At 38.8% G+C, this 15,067-nt stretch overlaps 1 protein-coding gene across 2 annotated transcripts in view; it reads left to right on the plus strand.

Moving 5' to 3' along the window:
* MTMR6 (myotubularin related protein 6) overlaps positions 214-15,067 on the plus strand; it is a 28,196-nt gene continuing 13,342 nt past the window's right edge. For both annotated transcript variants that reach the window (XM_021379218.1, XM_021379227.1), the window contains exons 1-7: positions 214-336; positions 4,335-4,451; positions 6,391-6,553; positions 7,537-7,694; positions 8,466-8,594; positions 9,606-9,740; positions 10,965-11,097. In XM_021379218.1, coding sequence (XP_021234893.1) covers positions 313-336; positions 4,335-4,451; positions 6,391-6,553; positions 7,537-7,694; positions 8,466-8,594; positions 9,606-9,740; positions 10,965-11,097 — 859 coding nt within the window. In that variant the 5' untranslated portion in view covers positions 214-312. The remainder of the gene's footprint in view (positions 337-4,334; positions 4,452-6,390; positions 6,554-7,536; positions 7,695-8,465; positions 8,595-9,605; positions 9,741-10,964; positions 11,098-15,067) is intronic.

Raw genomic sequence — 15,067 nt, forward strand, 5'->3', positions numbered from 1 at the left:
CGACCCCAGCTCCCGCTAGGATCCCTGGAAGCAACACAGACCACACGCCACGAACAGACACCCCCCACCTCCACACAAGCACTCACGCCCCCTTCCCGCCCCCAATAAGGGACCACCTTCTGAAGGTGCATGCGCAGGAGGTGGTGAAGACGCGCTACGCACCCTCCCGCCGCGAGGGGGCGCTACAGGCAGCTAGGGTGGGCCCCGCCCCGCCCCTCCCCGCCCCGCCCCGCTCCGGAAGCGGCAGTAGGTGACGGCCGGCCCGGCCCGGCGGCAGCGCGTCCTGTTTCTAGTTGTGCGTTTGGGGCCGTCATGGAGCACATCCGCACCACCAAGGTACTACGGGCTCCCCGCCGGCACCGCGGGGGGAGTGACAGTGCTGCTGAAGCTGGCATGGTGTTTTGTGGGGGGGTACTGGGGCGCGTTCGGGCCCGTGACGTCCCTGCCCCTCCGGTGTGTGAGGGCGTTGGTGCCTCTCCCGCAGCCCTTATCGCTCTCCCTCCGCCTCCTGCCCGGTTTCAGAGCGGTCGGTGCCGCCGGGCCTCTCGGTCGGGCCTCTGGGAGGGTCGCAGCTTCCTGGGCTGAGCTGTCCCCTTTGTGGGGGCTCATCTTTTTTTTTTTTCTTTTTCCCCTTCTATTTTTGTCCCGTTGATTTCCTTTATAATGGAAAAAAAAGAGGGCTTATACCCATACATATACACCGGAGTTGTTTCCGAGTCGTATTTTAGCAGTGTGTTTCTTATCTTGCTCATCAGCCCAGACTGCCAGGTCTGCTGCGAGGACTGCCTTGTTCTCTGTGGTGCCTTGGGAGTTGCCAAGCAGGCAGTTTGTAGCCTGGCAGCCTGGCTGCAGTCTAGGTTCATGGGGTGTTTTACCACTTTCTCCACGTATTGAAGTCCAATAAGTTTATAACCAATATGAAGGAAATAGCTTTAAATTTTGAGGGAGTAATACCCGAGTTAAAACTTGATGCAAAATCTATATATCTTATTTCTTTTTATGTGTTCATATGCGTATATATAAAGCTATAGGTTGATCTCTAACAAAGCTACTCTAACACTTCTGTTAACTGGATTGAGATTTTTTTGCCTAATTGGCAGGTTGGGAATAAGGTTTCTTTATCAGCCTATTTACTTATAAACCTGTCACTCCTTATCTGGAAACTCGATATTCTATTATTACAGTCAGTAGTTAATTTCAAAATAAAAACTAGACTAGAAGTGAAAAATCTTAATGGTCTGAGTAGATGTTTAAGTTTCAAACCTGAATTTGAGACTATAAAGGCTGCGTGTCACTGATTTCTTTGAATCCAGTCATTGTTCTAGTGCATATTTGGTGCCTCTGCTGGGAAAATCCTTTATGGAGCAATGTAACTAGTTGAAGAGAGAAATAGGCACTGTATCCAAGTTGTAGGATACAGGACCTACAGTTGTTTCAGTTTATATATTTCATGTCTTTCCCCTCCCCCCCCAAAAAAAATCTGCTTTAAAATGATGGGTTTTATGGCTAAAAGTAATGTGACTGCTTGATTATAATTGTCATGCTTGCTTAATTTTTTTATAAGCTAATGGTTTCTCGGATATCCAGGTGGTTTCAAATACATGTATGCTAGTTTGTAATAATTGTGATTATTGCAGTTATAGGAGGCACAGTTACTAAAGTCCAGCCTCTGCACTAGATGCCATACAAGGTCCGTGCATGTGTAGGTGTGAGTTGGACTCCATTCTGACTGCTGGGAGATGAATGTGCTTTTTCTAATGTGACTTCTCTTCACAACTTTTTGATGGCTTTTGCTGAAGCAGTAAGCTTGAAATAACAGTGCAGCCTTGCACAAGTGAACTGCTGTGCAGGGAAGCTGTTGTCCCTCAGAGAAGGTGATGAAATAGGTTTTACTCCATCTCCCTTTTGTTTTGTGGAAATGCTGAAATTGTCTTTGAACTGGTGGCACAAATTCCTGGCAGAACAGAAAGCTGGGCTTTTCATGGAGTTGAACTGTCCAAGAGATTATGTTGAGCAAGGAAGCGAGGTCAACTTAAAAATCACTTCTGTCTGCAAATTTTATTCTCAGGTAATAACAAATGAAGAACAGTTTGCGATGGGTCACAAGTAGTTGAGGGGAAAATGAGAATTGTGGTTTTGCAATGGAGCTTTAGAGTTGAAGTGTCTTTAAAAAATATTTTAAAATGTAGTGAAAAGGACTGGAATTTCTTCAGTCAAATCTGTTTGTGGACTCGAAGTCAAATCTGCTAGTGCAAATACCGATGGCTTTTCCAGTGGAGGAGGAATTTTGACTTAGCTTGACCACTAAATCCCAACCGTGAGTCTGCAAGGCTGAGACTTGAGTGGTGAAGGGGGCAGCTCCATCTGACTTGAGGGAATATTGTACTGAGTGGTAATAAGTCTTTGAATGATACAGTGTATTTTTGTCTCATTAAGTGGTATAATGTGGTTCTTCAGCATCTGTAATGCAAGTCTTCGGAGAGAATTTGAGCTTTGCTTTTTGTACTAATTCGTCTGTTACATTGAAACATTTCTTCATTTTTTGTCTTTGATCTGTAACTCCTAGTCCTGACAAGCTATGTGCTTATTCTCTTTCACAGGAATTGGGTTATGGTATCGTGGTATCTGAGTATAAGTTATCTGTATCACTGACTTGTTAGTGCTGTTACTGCCAGAATATTACTTCTGCCTCCTTAAGTGAACTTTGTTTGCAAATGTGCTAAAACTCTATAGCTGTCTTCAGTATCTTATGAATCCATTATCTCCAAAACTGGACAAAGGATTTGCAGAGCTTTACAGTTAAAGAAAAGCAAGCATGTCCCTGAAACAGGTGTGTGCTTATCTAGCTGAGTACCCATTAAATTTGGCTGTGTCAGGTTTAACTGAGCATACCATCTATGGAGACTGTTTCTAAAATACACTGTATCTGTCTGTAAGCAAAGTACACCTAGAATTTGGCTTTCAGAGTTTGAAGACTTTGAGGAGATGGAGTACTAATGCTGTCCTCGCATAACTAGAGAATAGCTGTTTTGTTATACGGAGGGAAAGAAAACTTTGCATGTTTGGATTCTGTGGCTTTTATTACTGTAACACAACCGCAGCAATTTCTGTGCACTTGTCAGTTTGCTGGGGAGTGCAGTGCAGATCTGCTGACAATAATTTCCACGTTTGCACTCTACTATATTGATTATGGTGCTCTGTGTCTGAGAACTAGTACATTGCTGATTACAGCATAACATGTTTGGAGGTACAGATATATGCTACTTCCTTTTTTTCTTTTTTTTTTTTTTTTTTTTTTTTTTTTTGCCTTCTAGAGCTAGAATATTGTAGTAGCAGGGGCTGCGAGCTGATGCTTGCATTTCCTGCATCCTCTTTTGGATGCTTTGCATGGATTTTTTTAATTGTTTTTTAATTTTCAAAAAGAAAGTTAGACTTCGTTAGATCAGAAGGAATAACTGAAGTGAAGAGGCAATTTTTTTTAGTGATTTGTGTGTATTTTTAGAAGGTAATGAAGTTTGTACCTATAAAATGAGACCTGCCTAACATCAGCGCTGTAGATGTGAACTTGGGTGTGGGTGCTGATCTTGCTGACTGAAAGCCATTGGAGTTCTGTCAAGAGTGTAATGCAGTGGCATCAAGCTTCGGGCTTTAAATTGGTGCTAATGAGCCACTGCTGCCAAGAAATGCAGGAATGCATAGAGATAAGCCATTCACCACACTCCTTTCCTGTTGTTGCATACACGGAAGCATGTAATGGTTGCCTTAAACAAAGCAAATGAGCCAGTAAAGTTATGAGCACTGGATAAGATGAAGGCTATTTGAAAATTGCTTTGCTTTGAAACAGTGCTGATGGAATACCAGGAGAGGAAATCTGTCTTTGGAAGATTCAAACTTGAAGGCTCTTTGTTTCAAATTTGGGCATGGTCCCTGCATTTCTGGGAGATATTTTTCTATTTCTAATATAATGTTTGCATTTCAATTTAGTTGTGAGGAAAAGTTGTAATTGAGACTTCTAAAGTTGGGAATGATATAAGCAACGGTAGAGAAGTCAGGAGAGCATGATTTTATAGCTGTGATGAGGATACAGCCAGCCATTTGGAGAAGTAGTGTGTATCTGAGATGAGCTGTTAATACAGAGCTGATACGTGAATCACAAAAAATTGTCAATGTGTGAGATTGTGTAGGTTGCTCCTACAAAATACAGCATTTAGAAATTCAGCTGTTTTTTTTTTTTTTTTTCTTTAAGAAAAACCTAATACCTTGGTCTCTTTTTACTAGCACATAACCTTAGCAGCTAAGTATTAAGTTTTGCTTTCTGCCACATTTTTCTACAGGTAGAGCACGTGAGATTACTGGATAGGTTCAGCACCAGCAATAAGTCTCTGACGGGAACTCTGTACCTTACAGCAACTCATCTGTTGTTCATAGATGCAAACCGGAGAGAGACTTGGGTAAGGATAACAAGTGGCCATGGCTCAGAAGCATGGGCTTTTTGGATGCATTTGTTCTTCCTAAACATTGACTCTGCTTACTAAAATGTTTATCTAAGTTTAATTCTTCCCTGTGCTCTCCTTGTTTATGGTGTCATAGTAGCTTAACTTAGATTGTACTCTTGCATGACGCTTTTGCAGTTGAAATCGTGTAATGTTAAAAATAATTTTCGTATTTCCAAGTTGCTGTTGTTTCTTCTCTATAGCCTTCACTTGTGTTGTTGACCAAATGTGTAGCGTGTTTGTTTTGTTTTCTTTAACATCTGACTTGCACTGAAGTTCAGAGGTGGTGTGGGAGATGATAGGTAACTAGAGCTTCAGGGTTAAAGCTTCTGTATTACCTTTATCATATCAGATCCTGCCTAGGTTAAACAAGACAGCAAAATCCAAAGAGCTAGGTTTGGTGACCTTGTACACTTTTTCAGAGGGCTGTTCATCTTCAGAATGAAAGAATTCTGAAGGGATTGCAGCTCCTTGATGACTGTGACCAATACTGTACAGGCAAAGTACAGTAACTCCCACTAGCTTTTCTTCCCGGTTCCCTGATGGCACACGTGTGCGTCAAGTTCTGGCTTCCACTGTAGCACAGCTACCTGAGGTCATTGCCCTACACTCTGTACTTCTCCAGGGTGAAATCTCATTTCGCTGGGCATGCATTGCAGTTTTTTTCTGCAGGTGAAATTTCTTACACGTAGGCATGTACCTTGGTTATCTGGTGTTTTCAAGAAAAAATAGCTTTTTCAGTGATATATTCTTGGATACAATGTACAATTTTGTTTGTCGTTACTATTAATCGTTATCCTTTAATATGAAAGGAGCTGCTGGAGAGAACTTGACGCAAAACCTTGTTTGTATCTGCTTCTCCTCTGCTTTAAAGGTCTTACTTCAAGGATATTAAACCTGTACTTTGAATATTGCATTTACGCAATGATAATGCAACTATCAAGTATAATTATTATAATGTCTCTCTTTGGTGTATATTATCTTTATAAATGTATATTTGGCAGCGTAGTTTTCAGATAACTAATTCTGATCAATATTTATGAGGAGATGATTGCTTTGGCGAAGGAATTGAAATGCTGCTGAGAACATCTTGTTCAGATGAGGTAATGTTTCTGTGGCTTTCTTCCCAGGATTGAGCAGTTGTTAGTTTCTCATGCATTTCCCAAACTTTCTGTAGGTTTACCACAGATAACCATTACTGTGGCAGTCTTCTGTTAAAGTAGTTGAAAGTCCCTTAGCTAAGATTGTCACATCTACATCAACACAATGGATAATAGTACAGGAGAGGTTTCTCTTATCCCTGTGAGCAGTCTGAAGTTGTACTCTTGGCTTGAATGTTAGAAAACTGATGTAAGTAAACGACTGATGCACAAAATATTAAATGTTAATTGCACTGACAGGCAAACACAATGCTAAATATAGTAATTCTAACATCTTCACTATCTCCTGTATGTTGTTAGTTTCCCTGACTTATTTCACAATTCTGTGAAGCACAAGGAAGCATGCTCCTTTAGATCTATTAAAGAAAAAAAATATATAAAAAGTCAGACAACTTTCATCCAGTGAGGTGGGGTCCAAATAAGCTGTTCAGTTAGTAGAGCTATAGAAATTACCCCAGTGGAGTTCTACTTCTGGATTTCTGCGTTTAGAAGGGTATGTGTTACTTCTCCTTTGTTTTGTTTCTTTTTGTATTTTAATGTGAGGTGACACTTCAAAATATGAGGAAAGAATGCCAGAATTGGATTATTCTAAATGTATTTTTATAGTTAGAAGATTGACAAATCTAATAAAAATCCATATACAGTGGAGTTTAGTCTCTCTTAAGTCTGATCTTGAATGTAGTATGCTGTTCTCATTTTTCACCAGCATGCTTACGCTGAGTTCTTATATGCCCTAGATATTACATCATCACATTGCTGCAGTGGAAAAACTTCCCTTGACTACTTCTGGCTGCCCCCTTGTCATCCAGTGTAAGAACTTCAGAATAGTCCACTTTGTTGTTCCCAGGGAGAGGGATTGTCACGACATTTATAACTCCTTACTTCAGCTGTCAAGAACAGGTGAGACTTCTAACTGTAACAGACTTTGTGATATATGCCTGGGTAATAAGTTAATGAGAAAAATTCCATGTACGGTTTTCTTTTTTTGAGAAATGTACATTAAAACAAGTTTGATTTGTAAAAGAATGTTATTAATGAAGTATTAATCTGTGCACAAATTCAGAAACTATTGTGTTTTCTGGCTTTTGTAGCTCACTGATGTTGTCCAAGAGAATGAGAGGTTCCAGTAGATTCTGTATTTCAAGTATTGTCATTAGAATTATGAATATAAATACATACAGACTCTTTAAATTGATGGTTCCATAGGTTAAATGCTACTGAACAAATACTAATTTGTTACAAATTTAATGCAACTTAAAAAAAAAAAAAAAAAAAGCTGAAGTTTTGATGCTAAAATAATACTATCAATTTAGTTTCAATAGAAACTCCTGTCACTTAGTGTGGCCTTCTGTGGTTCTTCATATTTAGAACAATGTAAAATGCTGTCATACATAACGTCAATAGTGTATTAGAAAAATGTAAGAAAATATTTTGAAAGCTTTTTCAGTTTAAAGAAGACTTTAACATTGCTTCTAATGTTCAGTAGATTTACATTTGTTTTCTTACCTCTAAAGACGATGTCTTTTCTTTCAGCTCTTGTGAAGCTTTTTCTAATAATTTGCCATTATGTTAGTGTTCATTTTGTGACTTTTGCCTTGCTCTAATGAGTGCACGAATGTCCCAGCCTGTCTCTGGCACAGGGTGCCCGGAGAGGCTCTGAAGGTGTTGGATGGTGGCCCTGGGCAGCATGGTTGAGTGGGAGGTGTTCCTGCCCATGTTGGGGGGAGCTGGAACTGGACGAGTTTTAAGGCCCCTCCCAACCTAAATCATTCCTTGATTCTTCTTCAATTCAAGTTTTAAGCTTTGCCAACTGTGCTGCCTTTTCTACCTACACATTTCTGGGGACAGCTCATTACTTGGTCTTATTTTTCTTCACCTTTTAGCAAAATATGAAGAACTGTATGCCTTCTCCTATAATCCAAAGCAAAATGAATCTGAGCAAGTCAAAGGTTGGCAGCTTATTGATCTAGCAGAAGAATATAAGAGAATGGGAGTGCCAAATGATTACTGGCAGTTGTCTGATGCAAATCGTGATTATAAGGTAAGGGTTGTAGTGGAAAAAATGTTCTGTTCTGCATCTGTTTTTTTTCTTTATTCTCTAGCTCTGGTCCAATAGAAGGCACTCTAGTACTATGAATTCCCTTGGCTTGCAGCACAAGCAAAGAACTTACAGGTGGAAAGACTTAACTCCTTAATCAGTAGTCAGTCTCACAACTCTCTAAAGTTTATTTTAAAAGGCCTCACTCAGAGTATGTGTGCATGGATGCATACGTTCTTCGGAATTGTTTGAGTAGACTTAATTGTTTGAAGCCCAGCCCCAGCAATTCAGGTGCTCTGCAGTTTTGCTCTCCTCTCTTAACTGAGAGGGACACTACTTTAGGATCTGCAGTGCTGGATATGGTAGATAATGGCTCTTGTGGTACAGCTGCTTCTCAGAATAGATTTTGTCTTTCTTTGTAGTTTGCAACTTTAAAAAAAAACACAAAACAATGGGAATAGCTTCAATATCTTACTTGGAACACGTTCTCAACAGTTCTACCAAAAAAATTGAATTCTTAAGGTGAATGCTAATATAGCAGCGCTTTTCAGCAGTAATTGGATGTCTATTTGAACTCAATTCATACCTTTTTATCTGTGTTTTCTCCTTGGAGATGCTTGCGTGTATATAGAGAATTATGTTGGAGTTTTCCCTTTCTTTTCCCTTATCTGCTCTCCAACTGGGTGCAATAAAACTAGTGTAGGATTTTGTATCTAATGACAGATCTGTGCCCTGTGCATATACATATGTTTAGAAAGTATCTGTATCTTTCAGATCTGTGAAACCTATCCTAGAGAGCTTTATGTTCCCAGAACTGCAAGCAAGCCCATAATCGTTGGTAGCTCCAAGTTCAGAAGCAAAGGAAGATTCCCAGTGTTGTCCTATTATCATAAAGATAAAAAGGTATAGTCTGTTTTCCTCTTAATGCAAATGCTCTGAAAAGTATTTCTCAACATTTGCTGGTAGTTCAGAGTAAGCAAGCAAGCAAGTCCACTGACTTGAATTAGAACAGTATAACTCATGATAACCTTAAGTAGGGTTGACATTAGTAGTGTCTAATAAGATGCTGAATTAAGCTAAGCCAGTTTAAAAGAAATCCTTCAGTAATCAGTTCAATCTATTAAAGCTTTCGGAAACTGACCTTAAGACCATCTGAAGATAGATTTTTGTCAAGTTCTTGATAAATGGAGAGTAAAATCTGTTATGTCAAAGTGGGCAAGGGGAAAGAAAACCTTCCAAAGAATATAATTTATCCATTGAGGAGTAATTTGCAAGGGGAGAAGAGAGCTAGGGAGTGAAAAACAAGATTTTGCAAGGTTTGGTAGGCAGTGGTGTGGAGCAACTTCTGCCCGTCTCTAGATAGGTGTATCTTTGAGGGGAGAGCAGGATTGTCACCTTGGTGAGTTGAAGAATTTTTGAACGATAAATATTGAACTAGGGCATACATTTGAAGATGATTACTAATTGGAAAATGTGCCCGATACCCTCACAAAGGCAATAGACTGTGAAAAATAACACGGTGAAGAGTACATTGGACTGTAACATATACTTGCAACAATAAAACCATACATAATGTAGTAAAACTGACTAATTTTTCATATCAAGAGTAATTTGCTTTATTAAGGTACTGAAGTTCTTCTTTCTATTTTTTTAGCCTATACTTTTTTGGGTTTTTGTCGTTAAACTTCATTACGTAAACTAGTACCTTGTCCCCATGGATAGGCCTGGAAAAAATGTTTTGGTAAAACTTTAGATTTAAATTTTAGGCTCTGTCTGTTTTAAAGTCTGCGGGTTAGAATACCTGTGCTTTTTTTCAGTTTCAGTATGGTTTTGTCAAAGAAAGTTGTTTAGATATCATCTTAAACTTATGGGAAGTGTTTTCAACTACTTCAGCTATCTTGTTTCCTATTGTAGGCTGCAATTTGCAGATGCAGCCAACCTCTCTCAGGCTTCAGTGCCAGGTGCCTGGAAGATGAGCACATGTTGCAAGCAATCAGTAAAGCAAATCCTTCAAATCGCTACATGTATGTTATGGACACCAGGCCAAAGGTACGTAGGTCTGCAGGCTAGCCTCTTTTCCTGCACATTAGAAAAGTGCTGAGATAACTCTTAATCTTTCCAAGTTGCACATTAAATATGGCTTTGTTGGCTATTCCTTAAAGGTAAAGATAAAAATCAGTAGTCAGGTGATTAAGAAATTGCTTTCTTAAATAAGTCAAAGCGCACGTACATGATCAAGTTGATGGTTGAACTTGAGCTTAAAGGTCTTCTCCAAGTGAAATAACTCTATGTAGGTCACTCCATAAGTAATGCTTAGGTCACTCCAAAAGTAATGCTTCATATTTATTTCCATGGAATCTACAACAGATAGAAAGAGAACAATAACACTCAGCTACAAAATACTATTTTTCAGCATAGGCACCACTGTTAGCTATGCATTTTTGCCAGTGATAAACAAGAGCCTGCATGCTGCACTTATTTTTATTTTTTTTTTAAAATAAAATCTGCATGGCTATCTGGAACATGGCTTGTTTTTAACACTGTTACCACTGCTGAAACATGCTGCCCGCTGCCTCACTGTGCTTATATCCACTGTTTGATTTCTAGAAATGTTCAGCAAAGGTCAGTGAAGTCAGTGAATACAATTTTTTTCTTGTGGAGAAATTCCATAACACACCTTGCTTCATATGCACTTTCATGTCAGGCACCATTTTGTCAAGCTGCCCTTCTGCTGCCATCTGTGTCACAGCAATAAAATATAACATATATTTGTGGGAAGATTCAACTTCTACTGCCATACCTCCAATGTCTGCCTATGATGTCATGGGCCAACATAATAAAGTAGGAGGCATTACTTTTGGAGCAGCCCGTGTGTGATTCAATAATTCAGAGTGTGTTAGTGAATTTTTAAGGGGGTGCATTTAAAATATACTTAAAACGCAGATAAGAAATGAATAGTCAGAGTGAGATCCAAGCTGTTTTAACTGCTAGGAATGACATTTTCTTTAGGCTTATTGCTCGGAACACAGAGGAGAGAATTGGAAAATCTCAAATGAATTGTTCAGATTGAACTTAGACTATGCTTTCTGTGTCCTATGCCTTTCTTATACTTGAATGCTTAACAAACTGTTAATTTTCTAGACATGATTCATAGTATGTGCTCTTGTGTGTTTTTTGCCCAGTGCATTCCACCAAAATTGCATGATTTTAGTTCCTAATTTGACATTTTGTTTTGAGTGCTGATTTTCAATATTCTGATTTTGTTCTTGTCAGCTTAATGCAATGGCAAACAGAGCTGCTGGGAAGGGCTATGAAAATGAAGACAACTACTCTAACATTAGATTCCAGTTTGTTGGAATTGAAAATATTCATGTAATGAGATCCAGCTTACAAAAACTTTTGGAAGGTATGTTCTAACTGTACTATAATAGTGTATGTGAAAATAAAGTACGTCAGAAAATACTTATTGAATAATAGCTTAAACTGTGTTGAGATTTCAGTATTTTATCCAAAGCTTCACGTTTAGCACCAGCTGTGTTCTGCTCTGGTAGTGAACTACCTTAGACCTTTACTGTTAAACTGTAAACCCCAAGAATGGTGTTACTTTGAAGAAAGAGCTGAGTAGCACATATGTCGAGTGAACTTAATTACTGTATCAGTGGCTTATGGGAAAGACTTCTCTTTTCCAAGCATATGTGCTTATATACATACAGGTACGTGGATATATATACACACACTATTTTACATACGTATATATGTGCATCTGTGTTTATAGAACACTAATTGTTGAAGGAGCACTTACTTATGCAGAACTCGCAATAACTGTGTGGTCTGCACAAGACTTGAACTCTTTGTCTTGGCAAACCACTCCTGTGCTTGTAGGTGCATCTTACAGAATGTTTGATAGAAGGGGGAAGAATGCCAAGTGACCCAGTTCACAGTATGGTGAAAGCAGTGAGGCAGAAATCTATGTTAGTGGTATTTTTCCAATTAGTTCCTTTAATGTTTTACTAAGGTAAACAGCTGAAAAGAAATCTAAGACACTTGGTGGAATATTAATGCTGTGATTACAGTACAGTGGCAGAAGTCAGACTTACATATGTGACTAATAGTATATATAGAAGCGCTTGCCTTCTAGAATTACGCTTATATTTCCAGCCATGGGGAAGGCTTACACTTGCCTCTCTAGATGAAGATATTCTGGCTGTGTTGGTCAAGAATTTTTACAGGCCAGTGGTGTGGTCTTACTTCATTTTCATTGAGCCTGTATCTGCTGCTAACCTATTTCTCAGGCATTCTATGTGAAATTCTGCTTGAGCTTTGATTATGTATTTCTGTGGGTTATTCCTGCATATACTTTATTGAAGGGAAAGATGAGAAAGATGAGCAGTGTGAGCCTGAACTTCAGTTGGTTGGTTTTGGTTTTTTTTTTAAGTATGGGGGTAATATCTATTTCTCTTGCAAATCTCTTCTTCAGTTCCAGAGAACTAGCTCATACATCTTGGTTTATTTTAAGATACCTGCTCCTGCGTAATGAAGTGATGCACAAGTGTATGCATCACAATAAAGCTTTAGACTTTGTGTTTCCACTTGATTGATCCTACCAACAGATCCTTACCATATATTTTTCTTTAATAATACGTTTCCTTAAGGATGGAATATCTTTTGCATTTTAACTTGTGTGGAGAATTGGTTTATGTAAATTGAACAACAAAAAAAATAGTAATGTCTCAACAGTTCTATAATTGTTCTCTAAATCAGGTTTTGGGGTAAATGGACACAGTCATTCCAGCTCTGTTCAGCTGGTATAATTCAGTAGGGTTTTGCTGAATGCTGGTCTGTAAGTAGATGTTTTTTCTAGTTTGTTGTCGCAGATTCCTTCATTTGTGTTTGTTCCCAAACACACTTTGCAGTAAGAGCTTGTTTGCTAAATCACTTCACTTTTGAACATTGCTGTCTTTGGCCCTTCAGACTTTCTCTGAGATACAGTAGATCTAAAGGTGAGCGATTCTTGAAGTGAGGTGTTTTCAGGTTGTAAAAAGCCCTACATAACAGCAATAAGACAAATGATCAGAAATCTATGATGTCTTGGATTGTTTAATCTAGTTGCTGTTGTTGCTAGCAGTTGTTTCTGTGAATACCTTAAACTCTGCTTTTAATGTAGGAGTAGTAGAGGTAAAACACTTCCTGACAGTTTTTTGTTACTGGTGATTGTACCAAGTTCCTAGCCAAAAGAGTTTTAATCTGAATTGCACGATTAATCTTCTCAACTAAATCTTGTTGACTGTCTTTTAGTAGCTTACTTTTTTTTAACAGGGAAATTTAAAACCTGAAGCTAGGCAAAATAATGGAGTAGCTGTGCTGGATTTCCTCTACACTTTCAAATGCTGTTCCTAGTGTGAGGATGCTGTTGCTGGTTACCTCTTGAAATACTGGAAGGGGAAGAGAAGAAGGATATGGAATTACACCTTCCAGGGAAAGTAAGGAATATGCATCTTCAGTGGTAGGAAGGACTTGGAAAACTTAGAGAGGCATGCAGTAAGTAACCTAACAGAAATACAATGTTGGTAAGGTGATCAGGAGGGAAATGCTGTGAGAAAGGTCGATAACTTCAAATGTGGAAAACACCATTTAACTTCTGTGTGTGACCTTTCTTCTAGATATGCTGAAACGAATGTTCTCTAATCAGCAATGTGATACCAATGACCCTATTCTTTCAAATCTTTGTAACTGGGACTGTACTCGGTTTTATTTATAACAAACAACTGTTCTTCTTTCAGCGTGTTTCTGATCCTAAGCTCTTTGTCTGCCTGGCTTCCTTCATAATCTAAGGAAAGGGCTGAGAAGACATTTGTTTGCAAATGGAATATAAGACAGTATATTTGGCAATGTCTTTCTCTAATGGAGCACATTGGGGGGCTTTGCAGTCTGTTCTTCTGATTCAGCTGCTGCTTTAAAGGCCCTGTATGCAATGGAACAAAACTTCTCTAAAATAGCCTTCTTGAGTGTGGACGTGATGACTGTTCCCGTAATGGGCATGCTGTCCATCTCTATAACACTAAGCAAAGATTCTTTGCATAGACTGTGTCTGTTCTATCAAACAAAAAATTGACCTTTGTATTCATTTGAAAATATACTAATACATGTCTGAAAAGTTTGAATTCAGATAAGCAAAAAGGTATTGCTTAAGTCAAGAAACAACATTTCTGCAGCAAATATTGGAGGGAAAATAGTAGCCATTATGATCTGCTGCATATATATGTTGATGGTAGAATTGTATTAACCAAGGTTTTTGAAAGTTACATGAAGTGTGGTGGGGTGCAGTGATTCTTTGTTTTAAAATGACCTGTCTTACCCCACCGTGCTTCAGTCACAAGGTTCTGACTGCAGGATCCCGTCACCTTGTGACGCCAGTGCTGCCTGAGTATAAGGACAAATGTAATGGAACAATGTAGTCCTTCAGGCCTACGTGCATGCAGGGCATGTCTTTATGATGGGATCCCTATAGCCAAAAATATCTTAGAGTAGTTATTGTGAAGTAGCTAGCAACTTAATGGTGCCAAAAACAATCTTTGACTTTTTTGGGAAACTTAAGGGAGTGGAAATGATTGTTTAGCACAAAGGTGTTAACGCAATTTCTTCATTTCACCCCTTAGTAGTATAAAATGTCTGTGATAATTCATAGAAATAGAAAATTAATAATTGGTTCTTTGCATATGTTTTTTTATTTTTGCCCTGAGTTATAAAATGATAGAAGTCTAGAAACAAAAGATACCAGACAAAGTATTTCTACCAAGCTGAAAATGTTGATCAAAAGCTGGTTTTGACAGAATTATCTGGGTGAAAGCAAATTGAGGGCTGGAAACCTGTTTATTTTGTAGCTGACAGCTTAGGCTTTAAGCCTTAAGCTGCAGAATGTAGGGGTGCAAAGTCATGAATAATGCCTCTAGGTATTGCCTTCTCTGTCCAGTCTGTTCCCTGCAGATGTTTGGCTTTCCAGATTTTGGGGGGCATGTTTTTACTTTCACCTAGAGCGGTGGACCTGCTTATGTACTGTTGTGGTTTCACAGGTATAAGGAACACAGGTAGAGAGAGTTCTTCACAAACTGTTAGTGTCAGCAACTTGAAAGTATCAGGTAGTTCTCGGATTCCTCCGTGCTGTCATGTGGAGGATCTTTCAGAAGCAAAACTTTTACCTAATTATACTACTTGATTTTTTCGAAGACCAGAGAAAACTGGCACAGCTTTTGCTGATTTTACTGACGTTTACAGGCTGCCCTTTAAAATTAGGTCTTGTATCCAGGGGAATCTGTGTTTTGTTATTTCATTGTACTATGCTTTGCTAGCTCTTTTTTTGTAGTTAAGGAAGACCTATG

The sequence above is a fragment of the Numida meleagris genome, chromosome 1, assembly GCF_002078875.1.
Source record: "Numida meleagris isolate 19003 breed g44 Domestic line chromosome 1, NumMel1.0, whole genome shotgun sequence".
Classification (NCBI taxonomy): Eukaryota; Metazoa; Chordata; class Aves; order Galliformes; family Numididae; genus Numida; species Numida meleagris.